Here is a 21,639-nt window from a genome sequence, read left to right as displayed (position 1 = left end):
GAAGTACGTATTGCCTCACCTGGTTTATTTAAGTAAACTAAATATATTTTTGGAATTTGCTGCGGGCCAATTAACAATGGATTGCAGGCCACAGTTGGCCCGCGGGCCGCAGTTTTGACACCCCTGCTCTAGAGGGTTGTACTGTGCAACTGCTGGGGATGTGTGGACTGTGCCTTAGAGACCACAGAGAACATATTAAATTAGGAAAATACAATAATCTTTGCATGAATGACAGAGGAAAAGAACAAACAATCTACAATGGTCTGATGGACTACCTACACCAGAATCATGCCAGTGCTTATTTGAAATACAGAATCCTGGTTTCTACTTCAGACCTACTTAAACAGAATCTCTGGTGGTAAGACCCAAGATACATTTCAGTACCCTCCCTTGGTGATTCTCATATACGTATGTTATTTTTAAATAAAATATACGTGAAAAAAGTATAAGCATTCATAAAGTTCAGGATTAAGAGCAAAATTTCTTTTCTTCTTTTATACTATTTTCTTTTATTAACTTATCAGAAATTAATTCATTAATATAAATTTATGAGCTAAAGCCATCTCTCTTTTTTTGTGCCTATAGAAAAAGTACTTTGTGAAATAATTTTTAAAAGTGTACTCACAATCCTGTCCATTGATTTGCAAACAGCAACCAAGGCTCAACTACAACAGGAGGGCACACAACCTATACAATGGACACACCTGGAATACCTGGCTGAGGTGACCAGGGAGCCTGCACCACTGGGCCCCACAGCAAACCTACTACATAAGGCCACTCGACTAAGACGGGGAGACATAGTAGCCCTACCTAATACAAAGAAACAAACACAGGGAGACAGCCAAAAATACAGATAAAGAAGTACAGAGCAAAGCTCCAGGAAAAGAACTAAACAAAATGGAGAAACCAATCTACTAGATGCAGAGTTCAAAACACTGGTTATAAGGATGCTCAATGATCTCAGGGAGAACTTCAACAAAGAGATAGGAAACATAAAAAAGAACAGTCAGAAATGGGGAATACAGTAACTGAAATGAAGAATACATTAGGGAGAATGAAAAGTAGATTAGATGAACCAATAATAGAATCAGCAATTTGGAAATAGCAGAAAACACTCAATCAGCACATCAAAAAGAAAAAAAAAACATTCCCCCAAAATAAGGGTAGTTTAAGGGGTGTCTGGGACAACATCAAGCATAACAACATTTGCATCACAGCGGTACCAGAAGGAGAAGAGAGAGAGCAAAGAACTGAAAGAAAACCTCTTTGAAGAAGTAACAATGAGAAACTTCCATAACCTGGCAAAAGAAATAGACATACAAGTCCAGAAAATGCAGAGTCCCAAACAGGATGAATCCAAAGAGGCCCACACCAAGACACATCATAATTAATATGTTAAAGGTTAAAGACAGAGAATCTTAAAAGTAACAAGAGAAAAGCAGTTACCTACAAGGGAGCTCTCATAAGACTGTCCGCTGATTTCTCAACAGAAACTCTGCAGGCCAGAAGGGATTGCCACGAAATATTCAAAGTGATGAAAAGCAAGCAAGACTAGTCTACCCAGCAAGACTATCATTTAAAATTGAAGGACAGATACAGAGCTTCCCAGACAAGGAAAAGTGAAAGATGTTCATCACCACCAAACCAGTATTACAAGATATGTTAAAGGGGCTTCTTAGAGGAGGAGGAGGTAGAGGAGAAGAAAACGATTAAAAACATGACAAATAAAACAGCAATAACCTATAATAAAAATTACTTTAAATGTAACTAGATTAAATGCTCCAATCAAAAGTCATAGGGTAGCTGACAGGATTAGAAAACAAAAACCATAGGTATGCTGGTTATAAGAGACTCACTTCAGATCAAAAGACACTTGCAAGCTGAAAGTAAAGGAATGGAAAAGATATTTCATGGAAATGGAAACGAAAAAACAAAGCTGGCTAACAAGACTTAAACAAGACAAAACAGAATTGAAAACAAAGGCTGTAACAAGAGACAAAGAAGGATCCAGTAATCCCACTTCTAGGTATTCATCCGAAGAAACCCAAAACACAACTTTGAAGGGACATGTGCATCCATGTGTTCATTGTAGCATTATTTACAATGGTCAAGATGTTGAGGCAGCCTGGGAGTCCACTGATGAATAAAAGGATAAAAAAGAGGTGGTACATATGTACAATAGAATATTACCCATTAAAAAGAATGAAATCTTGCCACCTGCAACAACATGGATGGACCTAAGGTAATTGTGCTGAGTGGAGTAAGTCAAAGAAAAGCAAATTTGATTTCACTTATATGTGGAATCTAAAGATCAAAATAAATGAACAATCAAAACAGAAACAAGCTCACTGATACAAAGATCATTTTGATGGTTGTCAGATGGGGTCGGGTTGGGGAGATGGGTGAAGAGAGGAGGGTATTAAGAGGTACAAATTGGTAATTACAAAATACTCGGAGATGTAAAGTATAGCACAGCGAATATAGTAAATAATATTGTAATAACTATGTATGGTGTCAGATGGGTACTAGATTTATCGGGATGATCACTTTGTAAGACATATAAATGTCTAATCACTACGTTGTACACCTAAAACTAACATAATATTGTATGTCAATTCTAACTGAAACAAAAATTATTTTAAAAATTAGAAAGTGTACTCAGATTAGAATACTTATAAATATTTACTAATGGGATTCCAATTTGATGGAAAATACGTTCCTATAACTTGTATTTTTGACTTTGTAATTCTACTACTATTGTCAGTATGAACTGTACAGTGTAGACTTCTTCTTAAGTAGCTCAATTATTTTAAAACAAAAGAAAATATTTATTTACTTTCTAATTAGAGACGTACTCACACCTCATTAAAGACAATTTAGAAAATATATGTAGGAGAAAAATAAAAATCAGTCATAATCCACTTTCCACCCAGTCACTCCCAATAATAAGCACTATTTGCATTGTTGTATTTCCTGGAAGTCTTTTTTCCCTTATAGTGTTGAACATGCTCACATTGAATCAGAACTAGGATCACATTGTACTTTTAGTATCACCTCATTTTTCAGTGAAGAAAAGAAAAAGTAAATTACTAATGGATCATACTATAAATACATATATTAGAGAAATCTAAATATGCATTTGACTCATGAATGGTGATACTCAGTGGAATCTACAAGGTAGATTTTCCTAAGTTTGAACTTCAAAATGTCTTGACCAAATATAGTTAATAACATTAAAATCAGAAACTGTCGCCACGCAGCAGCCTAACAGTTTGTTTCCTTGTACTTGCTCACAAAGAAAGGAGAGTCTGTAAGATGGACCCTTTCAGGGACTTTGCTAAACCTTTGTGTTTTAACTTTATGCCTCACTGTTTGGTCCCAGAAAGATGGCTGGTCAGCCAATGACCGGTATGACTTTCTGCGTGGAAAGCAACCTAAGACAGGCTGAGATAAGTGGGGATCAACAGGAGAACCCAAGGGGTTTATAGAGGTGGGCACAGCCCCCCCCCAATTTCCTCAGGCTAAGGAAAGCCTCAGCCTCTGTGGCTGCATTCCTTCCCAAAACCTGCAGGGGAAGAGATTCAATGATGTGCTCTCCATCTATTCATATGCATATAGGTTTTGTCCCTTGGGGAAGTTGAGACTAATGGTCCAGCTGCCTGCAGGCAAGGGTGATGGGCTTGAATCTGTTTCCTATTATGGTGTATGGAATTCACAGATCTTGAGACTGACAAGCTTTATCTCCTTTACTTCCCCACAGAACTAAAAAAAGCTAATGGGTAGGCCAATTAGGTGCCACAGCCCAGACCTTGAGGCTGCTGGTCCCTTGGCCTCCACTTGTACTCTATTCATGGCTACTGTCTTTTCTTAACCCTGCGCCACCCTCCTAGCTCCCCACTATCCTCCTCACGCGGGACGCAACAAGCAGGACACGACAAGAAACTCTGAAATTGAGACACAGATAATAAACAAATCTAGCTACGTAGTAGTCCTCAACAACTTGACTGGAAACAATGAAGCCTACATAATACTATGTGGTTGGCACTGTGGTACTTTGCCTACCTTAAAACTTAAAATATTTCGCTCCTAAGAAAGAATGAAAAACTTCAAATCTGTAACTAATTCTAAAATTATTTTAAAACCTATACAAAATTCCATGTTATTTACAAAATAAAGGCTTTGCCAAATTTGTCTTAAAATATTTTGGAATGATTTGAGGTTACATATTTTAAAACTGGAAACAAGCTATAAATAGTTTTTCAAATCTCATGTTATCCAAGAAATGCTAAATAGTAGTTATGCAGAAGAGCACCACATTTAAATTCATTAAATTTTGAAAAAATCCCAAATGATGTTGATACTGTCTTAGATATGTGTCTCTACTTCTACTTTGGACTCAGACCAATAAACAGAAATTGGGTACATCATATTCTAAGTCTTTAAAAGAATTTTTTAAGGTAATACTCGATGTCCATTTATATAGCAAGGATATTATCTTTTTCAAAAATCACGCTCCACCTAGAAAATGAGGTCTTAACATGTAATAACAAAAATTTGCACAATTAAACACTTAGAAAAAAAATTTACCAAAAGAAAACAAATCATTAACTGCATAAGTATTCCTTTCAAGCATACAAACATATATACGCATAAAATAGAAACAAAATAAAAAACACCTTATCTATTTATAACACAGGCAATATAATGTTCTGGAGACTCCCCAAAAAATATGCTCAGATATCCATGACAGGCCAGAACCGTCTATTAATCTGAAACATTCAACATTATTATTTTTCTTTTAATTGGAAAATTCTAATACTACAACATGGATATTTTATTTTAGAGAAACTTTTATTGCTGGCAGAATTCATAAAATTTCAAACAAACTGTCTAAAGAGCAAGAAAAAAATAAAGCAAGAAGTCTGAGAAATCCATTTGTGTATGAATTTGTGAACCCTCTATATTATCAACAGAGAAAAAAATACTAATAAATTAACTCTCAAGAAAACTATAATAAAACACTTGATATGAGTGAAATGAAATAATGGAAAGAGAGAGGACATGAGAGAGATGTGGTATAAAATGATTAAAGAAAGAAAAATCATTGAGACTATGTGCTACATGTGTCAACAATGGGTGGGGGGTTCCTTAGCTAACATTAACGTAGAACTGAGTGACCTTTAGAAAAATATATAGTGTGGATTTCCTTACACTGTATCACATGTTGCTGATTTTTCACAATACCAGAAGCAGAAGACAAATGACTGGTCAATATTAGAGAGACTCTACTCAGTTTTCTTTGCTTTCATAACCTTAATCATTTAATATCTTTAGAAATTAATATCTTTCCTCTTCTCCTTAATGTTTTCCATTGGGTTCCACAATGCAGTATTTCAAATATGAAATAGTATAATCAGGAATATTTTACTACCTATTGTGAGGGTTACCACTTTGGAGATAGATACATTGCATTTCACAATTATAAATGAGGCAAAATGGCTGAAATTTTTTCCAAACCACTTAGCACTTCATTGATTTAAAGACAGTTAAGATAAAGCCCTGACGAATTTCACTTTTTATATTCTTTGGTATTATTATTTAAAGAATTTTTTTGAAAAGTAGGAAGTTCATGGATGACCCCCAGGCTCTTCAGTTCAAAAACTATTCCAAATCTAAATGAAGTTTGAAATAATGAGTCCTACTTCCTGAAAACCTTATACAGAAAGAAATTGGATGGAAGGAAACCTGAGTTCTGGGGATCATGTATATCCATAACTTATCACAAATGTGGTTTCATGCTCTGTGGTTCAGGTGAACCACTTCAAAGACATGCTAAATCTGACAGGTGTTACAGGAAAATTAGGACTGAGCAATTAGAAATTAGAAATAGAGCAATTTTGAGTACTGAAAATTCCTGTTGCTCTGTAACACAAGATTCTATCATATTACCAGTGTTGTATTGCCAGTGTCATATTACTAGCGTCTAGGTGAAACAGATACCTGGGCATATATGAAATGAACAAAGAAGACATGCAAGTGATACTCTTATAGATTATAAACCATCAGTGAAAGGATGATAGCTAAGGTATAGGTATAGATGAGAATACCCAGGGAAGGTATACATATAAAGAACACCTACACTTAAGTAAAGGGAAGAGGAAAAGGAGCCAGTGCAGGACCTTCAGAAGTGGCCATGATCCACAGAAAACAAACCAGCGAGTGGTTATCCAGAAGACAGGAAGAAATTTCAAGAAGAAATCAACAAACAATGTGAAGAATTAAAAGGTTTATGTTGGATTTGGCAACTAAGAGGCTTGTTTTGTTAATTTTATGAGCTGAATAGAAATTTCAGCCTTTTTACACGCCAATAAGGGGGTTTGATAAGGTTATAATTGATAAAGCAAGTTCCTTAAAAACACAGTGCAGAACATATAGTATGTACTCAATAAATATTTGGGAAGGAAGGAGGAAGGAAAGGAGGGTGATGAATAAAAATTGGGTGAAAATGACTGGGCCTTAGCCCTAGCAGCAGAGTAAAGAATACTTCCAATGAGGTAGATTTATTTGTTCAACAAATATTTACTGAGTTAAAAACTATGTTAGATGTAATTCTAGGATCTAAGGATATAGCAGTGAACAATATAAACTCACTGTTCTCATGGAGCTTGCATTCCAATTGTGGAAAGAAAGAACCTAATAATTAAATGATACTGGACAATGATTAAAACTCTAAATGCCCACCACACTAATAGTCTTCTTCTGTATAAAACAGACATGGGTAATTCTTTTTGAATAAGTCATAATGCATTGTGTTGCCTAACTTTTAATGGGTCAAACACTAAGGAGATAATGAAATGTAACTACTTTCAGGCTGAATATGAAGAACACTGGTAGAACTATGAGTGGCTTCACAAAAGAAGGGGAATCAGAGGAGATTTGCAATTATGGCCAAGTAAGGAGATTAACAAATTCTCCTTCCAAAAGAAACCATAAAGCTGGACATAACCTATTTAAAAAACAAAACAAAAAATATTTCAGCACTGTGAAAATCAGAGAAAGCCATACAATAATCAAAAGACGTTTATGCTTAAAAAACTATTGAACTTTGGGTAGAAGAGTTAGTGTCTGTAATAGTCTTGCAGGTGGCCACACCTATCTCCCCAACAGCTTGCTCAGTGAGGCAGCCCACAAAGACTGAAGACATGGCTACATGGTCAAAGAGAGGTCACTTGATTTGTAGTGGTGAGCAACCACCACACCCAGCTGTTAGTGAATTGATGATCTTGGTAGCGGTTGAACAGGGAAGGCCTAGAACTCTACTAGTCTGAGATTGAACATGTGATTGGGGCAAGCATATTCCTGATTGAGGTAACAAACATGCACAGTGGACATGGGCAAGATCTCAGAGAAAAGTAAAAGGGTGGTAGACATGAAAATGGCCAGAACACTGACTGTATAATAGTACACACATACAGATCCATCAGTAAAGGACAAAAAACTTACTTGAAACAACCTCTGTTCAATTTTGGCTGATTCCTAAGACAAGAAGACATAGGAGTGATACCTAAGAAGCCAGGGTTAAAATAAAACCAAGAGTAAAATGAACAAAACATAACTGAGCAAAGATATCAGTGAACACACAGTTGGAAAGAAACAGATTTAGTCCAAGGAAGTTATTATACAAAGAAGCAAACAAATACAAAAGAACAGCAACCTAACCCTCAGGAGTAAAAAAATACACAGATACACACACACACACACAAACACACAGACCCCTAAAATGTTCAATATTTTAAAATTTTTAGACATGCAAAGAAATAGGCAAGTGTCCCCTATTCTAGGAATAAAAAATACAGTCAATAAAAACTTGAGTATCCACAGATATTGGATGCAGCACAACAAAAGACAGCATTGCAGCTATTATAAATGTGTTCAAAAAACTAAAAAAAATTAATTAAAGGAAAGTAAGATAACAATGAATCAACAAATAATCTCATAAGAAGAAAGAAAATAAAAAAGAATAAAATCAAAATTTAAAATATAAAAGTATAATTGAAATGAAAAATTTAGTAGAGAAGCTCAATAGCAGATTCATGATAGCACAAGTATCAATGAATCTGAAGACAGATCAATAGAAATTATCCAACCTGAAAAACAAAAAGTATATATATATTGAAGAAAACTTAACACAGCTTCAGAGACTTGAAGAACAACATTGAGTCTACTAATATACATAGAACAGAAAAATAGAAGAGGGGAAAAAGCAGAAAAATATTTAAAGAAATAATGGCTGAAAAATACTCAAATTGATGAATAATATTAATATATGCATCCAAGCAGCTTAATCAAGCCCAAATAAGATAAATACTAAAATATAAATACCTAGATATCATAGTTGAATTGTGGAAAGCTAAAGAACAAGAGAAAATCTTGAAAGTAGCAAAAGAAAAATAACTCATCACATACAGTGAAAAACCAATATATTGAAAAGCGAACTTTTATGTGAAATAATGGAATTCAGAAGGCAGTGGGAAAATCACATTCAAATACGTGAAAGGAAAGAAATAAAATGTCAACCAAAAATTCTGTATTTCAGAAAAACTATATTCCAAATATTAAGGTGAAATAAAAACGTTCTAAGATAAACAAGGGCTGAAAGAATTCATTGCTAGCAAAGCAGCCTTATGAGAAATACTAAGTCCTGCAAGTGGTAATTAAAACCCACAGAAAGAAATGAAGAGCACTGGATGTGACAAATACGTGGGTTAATATAAAAGACTACAAATGTGTTATTTCTCATTACTTCTCTTAAGTACTTTAAAAGGCAGTTGATTATACAGAGCAATAAATATAACACCATATTGTTGTGCTATGATACATAGAGATGTATATATGTGTGAATATAAGAAGGTAGAGAATAAAACTATGTTAGAAAAAATTTTCTATAATTTACCATAATTAAGTCAGAATATATTTGAAGTAGAGTGTAATCAATTCAGATGCATAATATAACCCTGGAGCCACCATTTTAAAAATACATAGTAAAAAAATCAATATAGGAAATGAAATGGTAAAGTATACATTTAAAACAAAAGAGGTGGTAAAAGAGAAACAAAAAACATGAGAGAAACATATAGCAAATAACCAATTTAGTTCAAATATGTCAATATTACATGAAATAGATACGGTCTAAACACCTCCTTTAAGAATAAGAGATTGTCAAACTGCATAAAAAAGTAAGATGTAACTAAATGCTCTCTAAATGAGTAAGACCTTCGTTCAAAAACACAACTACGATTAAGTAAAAGGACTGAAAAGATGTACCATCAAGCTATAATCATAAAAGTTAAAGTAGCTATAATACCAGAAAAATAGATTTATGAAAATAAGTATAGAGACAAAAAGGCACAATTCATAATGATAATCAGGTCAACACTTTAGGAAGCCATAAAATTACGTGTGTGCTTGTATTTAAGAACAAATCTAAAAACATATGAAGCAAAAACTGATAGAATTTGGGGCTGGCCCGGTGGCTCAGGCGGTTGGAGCTCCGTGCTCCTAATGCTGAATGCTGCCTGTCCGATTTCCACATGGGCCAGTGGGCTCTCAACCACAAGGTTGCGGGTTCGATTCCTCGACTCCCGTAAGGGATGGTGGGCTCCACCTCCTGCAACTAAGATTCAACAGGGCACCCTGAGCTGAGCTGCAGCTGAGCTCCCAGATGGCTCAGTTGGTTGGAGCGCGTCCTCTCAACCACAAGTTTGCCGGTTCGATTCCTGCAAGGGATGGTGGGCTGCGCCCCCTGCAACTAGCAACGGCAACTGGACGTGGAGCTGAGCTGTGCCTTCCACAACTAAGATTGAAAGGACAACTGACTTACAAAGTCCTGTTCTCCTTCCCCAATAAAAAAATAAAAAAAGAGATCTTTCTCATTTAAAAAAGAAAAAAACTGATAGAATTTAAAGAAAAAAGTAGGTAACTGTAATACATGAATATTTCAATAATTGATAGAATAACCAGACCTTAGCTCAGTCAGTTAGGCTTTAAAAGAGTTGAACGACGACATCAATCAACTCAACTGACATATATAGAATGCCGCATCCAAATACTGCAGAATACACATTCAAGCACATATGAAACATCCTCCCAAATACCACACATGCTAGACCTAATACAAGTCTTAATAAATTTGAAAGGATTAAAATCATACATGTGCTAGACTTCATTGGAATTAGATTATAAAATAGCAACAAATATTTTTTTCAAATATTTAGAAGAAAAATAACACACTTCTAAATAACCCAGGAGTCAGAGAAGAAATAATAAGGAAAATTACACAATATTTTGAAGTAAATGAAAATAAAACATCAAAATTTCTGGGATATAGTTAAAGTAGTGTTTAAAGAGAAATTTATAGCATTAAATGCCTATATCCTGTAAGAATAAATTTCTCAAATCAGTAACCTAAGTTTTATCCCTTAAGAAACTAGGAAAAACAAGATGAAACCAAAGCAAAGGAAGCAGAAAAAAAGAAATAAGATTAGAGCAGAAATCAGTTAAATAGAAAACAAAGAATAGAAGAAAATCTATGATACTAAAACTTGGTTCTATGAATAGACCAGCAATCTGGTTCTATTGACAATGCTTTAGGTAAGCTAACCTCAAAAAAAAAAAAAAAAAAAAAAAAGAACACCCACAATACCAAAATCAGGAATAAAAGAAGGAATATCACTAATCACTAACAACCCTAAACAAATTAAAAAGGACTAAAAAGTGGTATTATGAACAACTCTATACGTCCCAACAAAATAGTCTACTTAGATGAATGGATAACTTCAAGCTGAAATTGGCATTATTATTGGGGAGATGTTAAATGGTGCAAACCTGCAACAAGATGAGTATGTTCTGAAGATCTAATGTCCAGCATAGTGATTACAGTCAACAATACTGTCTGATATATTTCAAAGTTACTAAATGTTCTCACCACATAAAAAAAGAAATGATAATAATTATGTGACCTGATAGAAGTATTAGTCAGATACGTGACATATAAATGTATCAGACCAATGTTATATACCTTAAACTTACAATGTTATGTGTCAATTACATCTCCATAAAAAAATTTTTCTTTAATGAGAATGTTGCTTTGGTATCACTTTAAAAACACATTTTCAAGATCTTAATATCAATTATACAGTCTATTTTAAAAAGGTGATCAGGAAAAATATGAAATCACATTAGATATGCCATATTGTTTTTTGGTTTTTAAAATAAGTATGTATGGGGTAGGAAGTGTAAAATTGATTAACAGGAAATAAATAAAATAAGGGTCCTTCTCCAACCTTTAAAAGTCACAGAATCTATAGCTAACCGAATGATGGAGCAGGCTGAATGTGAGCTACTTAGAAGAGAATAACATCTATAGAAATTATATTAACTACAGTGAGGCAGTTCAAGAGCTTAATTTCATTTATAATATATATATGATGGTTTTCAAGAGATTTATTTTAAAACAATATCAAGAACAAATCTGAAGCTCTTTTCTTGAGCTCCCTCTTTTCCCCAAGGAATCTCATTTACGTATGATTTAAGGATTAAAGTCAAAGACACTCAGTAAAACTGGAAAGAAACTATTACAGTGGTACATCATCTTTCAGAACAAGTGAAATTATGATTATTAAACCATGATATTTTTAAAAATCTACAATGGAACAATACATATAAACCACTAAGGTGAACCAGAATTACATGGAAAAATAGCTCTTGTGTTTTTCTAGGTACTCAACAATGTTCACATCAGTTTCTATTAAAATTCACTAAATCCAACAACAGCAAAGTTTTAATTTATAAATGGTCTCAATATTCCATTTCTGTCAAAATATTTTATTAAAGTCACAGGCAACTCTTTCAAAGAAGAAAAAACAAACCTCTGCTAGGCACAGTGTAGAAACCCATCTGCTCCGAGGTGTGAGCTGGATGTAGCAAATTACGTCTGCAAGCTTCTCTGGAAGTGCTCCCTAATGAAACTCAACATGTTGATTTTGACCCAAACACCCTACACAGATTGAATCTGGCTATATTCAAGTATATTAGAGATCATCTCTCCTTTCCCATGGCAATTGAAATCAGATGACACATTTCAACACACAGTTCCTCATTCTGAACTTGAGAAGTTCAGAAGTTTAGAAGGCTCGGTATAGATGGAGCCTCAGATCTATAAGAACCCATCTTCTTTATCCTATTGATCAACTTTGTAATGGTGGTTTTTTTTTTCTTAATATCGTAATGACCAGGAATTCTTTTTCAATTATTTGTGAACCTGAATACAATAAGAAGTTGACATTTTCATTTTTAGTTTTATTCTCCTTTAGTAACCTAAAACTATTTACTGAATAGCATACTCTACAATTATTTAGTGAGCTCCTATTTTGTGCCATGCATTGTGCTAGATAGAAATAGAACAGTGTACAAGACATGTATTTCCTGTCCTTTTCACCCTACTCAGTGATACAGATAGAGAATGAAAATAATTGGTACTGGGACAAAGGCAGTAATAAAAGTAATGAGTTAGTTGCAATGAGAGCAGAGAATAAGGGGACCTGATGAGTGAAAAACTCTGAAACCTGAAAGATGAGAAGGAAGCCTGGAGAAAAGATCAAGGAGAAAGTCACATCTGCAGCATATGCTAAGCCCCTGAGATAGGACAGAGCTGTGCTTATTCAAAGGCTACAGGGGTAGAGGTAGGGCAAATGTTAGTAGAGGGTAGAATGGCAGAAAGTAAAGCTGGAGAGGTAGGGAGGGCTAACTTATAAAGGATCCTCTTGGTCAAGTTAAGGATTTTAAAATTATCCAAAGATTGATGGGAAGCCATGGGAAGGATCTCAGGCAAAAATAACTGAAATATATGACAAAGGGAGAGGAATTTGAATTTCCTCTTGTCAGATCAAAGAGGGAGAGAGCATAGCCAGGGAGAGACACCTCTTGTGGCAGAGTAGCTAAGAATTCTAAAATGCGGAAGTGTCAAAAGACTAATACAGATTTTAAAACTGTATGACAACAAGGTGTATAGTGCCACATCTGCCTTTAGTAGGAAATCTTCAGTGAACTCTATTCCTTAATGCTTTCTTGCTCAAATAATTTTAAATAAAACACTATGTATTTGTTGTATCAATTCTTCATTTTCTGTTCAGCCCTTAAGCCACCATTACTTGACTTGCCTCTGAAAGTACTATGAAAAAGAGAACCAACCACCTAAAATTGTAAAATCCCTTTACATCTTTATCTTATTGGGTATCTCTGCTACAAAGTAAAATGATCCAATCATTTATCTTCCAGTATGCTATTTCCTCATGGTGTCCTCTATTTACCTTACTTTTTATTTGCAATTTCCATCATAGATTATTCCTTTCCTTCTCATCCAATAAAAATTAGTGTTCCCCTTTTTCTATCTGGATTCTACTTATTTGTCACTATAAAAGTGAGTTTCAGTGATCACATCATTTTTCATGGTTTTCCCTGCTAAACTGTGTATTTCTAACAAAGACCCCTCTTTTGAGTTCTGTCTGGTCCCATATATGAAACAGCTCATTACCTGATGTCTCAGAAGCAATTCACAGTATGTCCCAATCTACATTCATCTTTTCTCGCCTTCCACACAAAAACCTAAACCTTTTTTTATTTATAATCATAATACTAACTACACAAACATCTACACAAACATCCAAGTTAGGAACCATGGACCTATTCTAAACAGTTACTTCTCCTTTATTATCCGTAACTAATCCAGTTACAAAGTTTTGCAAATTTTTTGTTAATTTCTTAAACATTTCTCTATTCTTCCCATTCTCTCTATACCCATCACCATCATCCTGGCTCTGACAGTCATATTTCCAGACAACTAAAATAGCTGGCTGCAATATCTAACTAACCTGCTTCCCTCCAGTTTTCCTACCTTTCTCTACACCATCACCCAAATCCATCCTCCATACTTACCAACAATCAGTGAATGAACAAAAAACGAGCTGAACAGAAAAACAGCAACAACAGTATCAGGGAAGCAGACTAGAAAGGAATGTTAAGAGGAAAGTGGTATCGATTTAGACACAATCTGCATCTATTTGAACATCAATGACTGAAAATATTTATCTACATTTCTGAAACCAGAAAAATGACAGTGAGAGAAAAAAATTATAAATCAAAAAGGACTATAAGAACAAGGTAGGACAAGATAGCAGATAAGAATTATTACAAAATGATTAAAGATGAAGAGACAATAGATAAATGGCAAATGACTGAGGCGCAGAGGGGTAAACTATAAAGGATCAAATTGATTTATGGTTATCTATCCTCCATAGGTTCTAATACTCAAGCATGTTTGAAAAAGAGAATGCAGAGTGACACTGAAACCAGGAGGATTAGGTGAAAACTGATAAAATGATTAAGTAGACCTCCAGATTCTTTCTCCATCTATATACAAATGTAAGGATAAAGAGTAAACTGTTCATTACACATAAGCATCAAAGCCTTATACCCAAACATTTTTATAAGCACCCTTTAAAATGAAGAAAAAATTTAAATTTATGGTACTTTACAAAAAGTTATTCTCTACAGTTTTTTAATACCTAAAGAAGATTTAAATATCTTGAAATAATCTCCTTTCCTCAAGGTAGGTTTGCCCAATGAGAATAACTATACGGTTAAAAAAATTGTTTCTACTTTAGGTTTCAATGTTGATTATACAGTCACCCTATATTCTCCTAGGGAGTATGACAAATAGACTTTAGATGTTTCTATTTGATCCTAGCCTCTCCAATTGGTATGTGATATATTTTTTTAAGTTCAAAATAAACTAAAATGCTGTCCAACTCAGTTCCAGGGGAAAAATCAGAGAATATAATAACATCTTATGCTTTATAGATGCAGACTTCTGTAGTTCTTAAGACATTTATAATGTATTTGAAAAATCAGATGAGAATAAGATATTTTATCAGAAAAAGGACAAACAATAGAAGTTAGCAAGAGAGTTGTAGGAATAAGAGGGATTTTAAAAAAGAGTTTTTAAGTGATAAAGAACAGTGGGGTAATATATCAATCCTGTCATAAAATCCATTAGAAAAAAGGGGTGTAATATTGTCACAACATCTTTCAATCACTGAGGGATTATTTCCAGCAACATGGTAGATTTAGTGCCCTGAATGACCTGTATGTTAAAAAGAAATAAAAATGATAAATATATTTATAAAATGCTTATATATAACACATACTATGAATAAAACTCATATAGTTCGGTTTACACATACTCAACATACAGACTAATATCTTCTTAAATTAATTAACAAATTTCTCAGAAAGTAAGGATTTACTTGCCAGGGACTTAGGGAAACCAGAAACTCAGAGGTAAGAAGAAAAACGTGTTAAGGCATTTCAAAACTGGTGAAACTGAACATTCTTGTTCACAACTAAGGCTAACTAAAGATAAAGCTTCAGGCCCATTCCAAGTGGAGAACCCAAAAGGCTCACCTGCAAGTGAGGTAAAGTTAGGGTAAACTAGAAATAAAAGTATCTAGATCTTTCCCTCTCTACATGACCCTATCACAAACTCTACCAGAAAAATGAACCTTGAACACAGGAAGAAAAATACTCATAACTACAAGCCAAGCCTCATAAGAAGTGGTGGCTTGAATTTTTATTATTTGTGTGGCATAAAAACCTTTAACAAAAATTTAGTTTTAAGTGGTCCTGAACAGGTAATTCTCTCAATGTGTCAGGAGCAAATTCAAACATGCACAGGAAGAAACTTCAGGCTCCTCTTGAAAAAAATGCACAAGAAATATGAGGCACAGAAATAAGAGTCAACAGGAATTAGACTATAATATAACATAAATGATTCCTATATGAAGAAATATAAGGAAACCTTAAAAATCATGAATAAGCAGCAAGGTGTTTTTAAAAAACTAAAATGAAAAGAATATCATACATGAAATTTAAAATCTAATAAATAAAGTGTTAAGATAAGAAAACTAATTTATGGTTTTCAGTATGAATAGACAATTTGCCTTTAAGAAATAGTGAATGGCAAAAAGCTAGAAAAGATCTCCTGGGTGCTGGTAATATTCTTGATCTGGATTCAGATGCTGGTAGCATGGGTGGGATTTTTTTTTGAAATGCATCAAGCTGTACATTAAAAGCTGTGCAGTTTTCTGTATTATATATTAGAATTCTATAAAAGTTTACTCAAAAAAGTTCAATAAACAAGTTCAACAGCATATTAGATATAACTGAAAAGAAAATTAGTGAATTGGAGGATATGATTAAAAAGCTAACTAAGTATGGAAGCCAGCATATCAAAGAGAGAAAAATATGAAAGCACAAAGACAAGAAAAATACATTTAAAAAGCAAAAAAGACTAACATATATGTACAAAGAATGAGGCAGAGACACCATCTGAAGAAATAATCTCAGAAAATATGGCAGAACTCATAAAAGTTACCAATACTAAAATTTTAAAACTCAGAGATTAAGAACATTCTAAAGCTGGCAGAGAGAAAGGACAAAATACTTTCAAGGAAAGAGAAACTGAGAGTGGATCTCTCAAAAGAACAATTTAAAAAACAAGAGTCAGCATAACAGTATCTTTTAATACGTCAAAAGAAAATAACTATCATCAAGAAATTGTATATCTAACAAAATATCTTTTAAAAAGTAGGGCAAAATTCAGACATTTTCAACAAACAATTTTTGTTTCATTTCAAACAAAATTAAGTTTGCTAACAGCAGATCACTACAAAAAGGCAGAAGGAAAATTATCTAAGATACAAGAAAGGCCTAAGCTGTGAGAAGGAATGATTAGTAAGGTACTAGTATATGAGTCAGCATATATGGCTATGACCAAATTTGGCTGACCAGATTTTGTGAATAAAGATTTATTAGAACATAGTCATGTCAATTCACTGACATATCATCTATGGCTGTGTCTGTACTACAAAGTGTGGAGTAGTTGAGACAGAAACCATATAGCTGATAAAAGTGGAAATATTTATTATCTGGCCTTTTACTGAATAAATTTTCCAAGCCCCACATTAGTTATATATATGCAATATCTATATAAATAATTATTAGTTAATAATATGCAATATATTATATGCAATATAGAAGCAATTATTCTTTTTAAATTTTATTTTATGAAGTTTAAACGATAAAAGAAAGAATTAAAATATATGCTAATGACAAATGGTTAATCTGGTGAGAAGTATTGAATTAAAGTATTTGAACACCTGTGTGTTGTTTAGAAGCACAGTAAATCACTTGATTTACTGCATAACTTAATAAATTAAATATGTATCAATATTTCTAGGACCAAGTTTGCTTTACAGAAAGAGTATTAATTTCTAAAATAAAAATAAAAATAATGAGGAATAATTTCCAATATAGCAGAGGAAAAAATGGAATTCAAAAATGTTATAAAGCAAACAATCTTGATAATAAAGACAACCCATATATATATGCAAATCATATATATACAAATCTAATAAGGGTCTAATATCTAGAATATAAAAAGAACTCTTATAATTTAACAAAGGACAAATAACCCAACTAAAAAGAGGACAACGGATTTGAATAGAGCAATAACAAATAAAAGAAGATCTACAAATGGCCAAAATGCACAATAAAAGATATTCAACATTACTGGTCATTAGGGAAATGTAAATCAAGATGGCAATGAGATACCACTTCACACCCAATGGGATGGCTAGAAACAAAAAGAAAGTCATTAACAAGTGCTGACACAGATTAGATAAATTAGACCTTTCATGTATTGATGTGGGATTGTAAAATGGTGTCGATTTTAGGAAACATTATATCAATTCCTCAAAAGCTTAACTATAGAATTACCACATGATCCAACAATTCTATTCCTAGGTAAACAGACAATGTATCTAATAGAAATTAAAACATATGTCCACACAGAAACATGTACAAAGTGATCAAAGCAGAATTAATCAAAATAGCCAAAACATGGAAACAACCTAATGTCCATCAACTGATGTATTCATAAGGAAAATGTAGCATAAACATAAAAATGGATAATAATTTAGCCATAAAATGGAATGAAGACTGACATGTTATAACATGAATCAACCTTGAAAACATTGCAGTAAGTGAAACAAATCAGTCACAAAAGACAATGTATGCTGTGATTCCACTTATATGAAATATATAGAATAACAAATTCATAGAGACAGACATATTAGTGATTGCCTGGGTCTGAGAGAAGGAAGAATGAAGAGTAACTCCTAATAGTATACCGATTCTTTCTTGGGGAGATGAAACGGTTCTAAAATTTGACCGTGGTGACAGTTGCACAATACTATATAAACTGAAAATCATCAAATTGTATACTTAAAAGGAAGAATTTTAAGATATGCAAATTATACTCCAAAGAGTTGATATACAAATATTAGTGAGTTTTCACAAAAAAATCAAAGGACGAATCATTTTAATCCTACAAAAATTACTCCAGAGTTGAGGGAGCATGCCCTAGCTCACTTTATAAGGCTAGCATATCCTTGACATGATATCACAACACAATATGTGTTGTGATAATAAAGTACTCACTATCACCAAAAGCAAACAGCAAAGAATGGATATGTCCAATATGCTAGAGAATTGATCCTTGCATTGAGACAAACGTCACACAAGAAAAACTCTAAAGAAGTTCCTTCTAATCCTTAGAATTCTATGATTTTATGACAATGGCATTCATATTTAATAATCTTAAACATTATCAACATTAATTTCGGGCATTAAAATCATGCTTATTTCTGACAAATCTGAGAAAAACTAGATTTCAGTGGAAGTTTCGATACAGAGAAAAGGAGAGAGAAATCAACATCAAGTCACAGTCAAAAACCACAAAGACAGTATCTGCTTTTCCGTAACAGTATGTATAGAATCTGAATGATACCAGGATTTATACACTTACATTCTAATAATATGAACAAGGTGTTGACCTGTTCAGCACTGTCAAAAATTTGAACCTTGTTATTAAAATATAGATTCACAGTATTTACTTTGCAACTTAAAACTTTTCAACGTTCATATATTGTTTGAGATGAAGATGTCAAAGTTCAAAAGGGTATGAATTTGCAACTAAAACACTGAAATATCAGAAATCAAGTATATATTTTACAAAGAGTCATTTATCACACAATTATCTATTTTACTTAAATGAGAAATCTAGACATATATTATGCTTGATATAAGTATATTCATTTGATTATATGTTATATATAACCATTTATAAATAAAATGTGTAAATTAAAATCAACCTACTTATCATTCTTAATTCAGCCTAATGTATACATCTGAAACCAACTTTCTTCTCAAGTTGATTTTACCTGTTTATAATTTTAATATTAATTGCATATCTTTTGTAGATAGCCTCTGTTTATATACATATATATGAACATGATTAAAAGGTGTGGATGTCAATGAACAGCATCTCAGTTCATGTTCGTTTACTTTGTAGATCTTTCTGTTTAGATTACTTTGTAGATCACTTAGTTCATCTTCATGTAAATCTCTCAGTGAGAAGACTGATCTATATATGCACTAGGATATTAGAAAAATAACACAATTAAAAACATCAATATAAATATAATAACCAGAAAAAGAATTTCTTTAAAAGTACCTTCTTCAAGGATGGGTCGGGGGATGACAAACGGAATCTCCTGCAGAGGTTCCATATTCTTGTGGCCAGCGCTAACAATCTTTATTTGAGGAAAGCAGAGGACGAGCGTTCCTGGCATGCTGGTGTGTCCATGATACCAACTTCTTACTGTTCCAGGAATGTCACCAGATACAATTGTACTTGGGGAAGGCAGGCTATCATTTGGAATGAACACACAACAAGATTGTACTTCAAGCTAGAAAAGGAAAGCAGAATTAAAATACTTGGATCAGACTAAATTTGGGAGTAAACATACCCTCAAACACTAATAATACCTTTACTAGAATAAACAGGCAAGAAAATAAAAATGAAAATGTCCCATACTTGTGTCTTTATGAGCTACTTTTACTAAAGAACACAACAAACACTTGAAAAGGTTTCGGGTTTTGCTATAAATTTGATCAAAAGGGCACAGTGACATGAGTTGAAAACATATCTGCCTTTCTACAGTTCTTTCCAAGAAACATAATTGAGTTAGAAAATGTGCTGGCAAACAAAGGTGAGAAAATCCTCCTCCTTTTCCAGTTCATTAGATTTTGTTAACACCAGCTAAGTCCTGAGAACTGACTAGCATTTTATTGCTCTTACTTAAAAAAAAAAAAAAAAAAAAAAAAATCACAAACTGCTATTTCTATTTCTGTGTGTATTTTGCCCATCCATTTTTACTTTACAGACTAAAATATTAAAAAAAAATGTTTAAAATGTTCAGATTATATCTCTAGGCAAACATTAACATACAACATGTTTTTATCACATAATTTCTCATTTTACAAATGTATACCAAGACTCAAGTATATACATTATACTTGAGTTAGTGTGATATATATCACATTTGTTATAAACAGATACATGGTAATGAAGAAAATTCAGGAGACAAAAATCAGGGCATTATTCCTTGTTTTTATCATACTTTAAATTATCTAAACTGTGATTTAATGTGAAGTTTTTATGCTTCCCTATCCCCAGGGTATTTATGTAGGTTGCTAGGCCCTTAGAGAGGTAAAACAAAATTAAGATTAGTAAATTGCTTAGGCTAGCAAACTTACACTATTTTTAAGGGAAAAAAAATATGACCTGTTAATTTACTATAAAATATTTTCCATACAAAGGTATTATGTGAATTTGTAATGAAAAATAAAATTTATTTACTTGATATAAATGCTTGGATATTCTAGCCAATTATATTAGCAAAGATACTATATTTTATTTAAAAAATAACTAAGAATATCACTTCTCTTGGGGCTAATATATTCCTTAGTGAAAGTATAACGATATGTAACAAGTCTGGAATTCCTTGATACAATAAATAATTTGCCAGCCTTATAAATAAGCAAACTTACTCATCTTTGTTCAACATTTATATGCATGGACAAACTGATGAATTCAGTGAAGAAAAATATTAAGTAAAATTTTGCAAAAATAAATACATTGGTTCATGGAGTATGAGCTCATTTTTTAATTCTAGAATTTTACCTTGCAGTTTAGATAATTTGTGTATACTCGTATGTTAAGTAGTTAATTGATTTAAGATCACAACATATTTTTCATTCTGAAATAGAAGTGTATATTGTCTCAGATGTATGACACTTAAGTTTTTAAATATTTAACATAAGTCATTATTAATGTTTAGTTGCACAAATTAAAATGGTACCGAGAGCATATTCTCGTATATAAATTGTGGTAATAAGATCAAATTATGAAGAGTCAGTATTTAACACTTCATGTAGGTATCGATGCTGTTTTGAAAAATGCTTTCAATAATGTGAGTTAACTGGTTTAATATGCCACCATATACACATATATATACATATAAGATCTGAAAAAAACTTTAAATTGTGCCCAAATTTCCAAAATCACAATATATTCCAAAATCCTAATAATTCAGAAATAAATTGTTTCATTAAATTTAA

At 32.9% G+C, this 21,639-nt stretch overlaps 1 protein-coding gene across 8 annotated transcripts in view; it reads right to left on the bottom strand.

The window, feature by feature from the left end:
* Window positions 1-21,639, bottom strand: part of VPS13B (vacuolar protein sorting 13 homolog B) — a 719,992-nt gene that overhangs the window by 361,700 nt on the left and 336,653 nt on the right. For all 8 annotated transcript variants that reach the window (XM_033126656.1, XM_033126657.1, XM_033126651.1 and 5 more), the window contains exon 23: window positions 19,691-19,925. In XM_033126656.1, the coding sequence (XP_032982547.1) occupies window positions 19,691-19,925 (235 nt within the window). The remainder of the gene's footprint in view (window positions 1-19,690; window positions 19,926-21,639) is intronic.

The sequence above is a fragment of the Rhinolophus ferrumequinum genome, chromosome 14 (assembly GCF_004115265.2).
Source record: "Rhinolophus ferrumequinum isolate MPI-CBG mRhiFer1 chromosome 14, mRhiFer1_v1.p, whole genome shotgun sequence".
Lineage (NCBI taxonomy): Eukaryota > Metazoa > Chordata > Mammalia > Chiroptera > Rhinolophidae > Rhinolophus > Rhinolophus ferrumequinum.
This window is presented reverse-complemented; position numbering and strand designations above follow the sequence as displayed.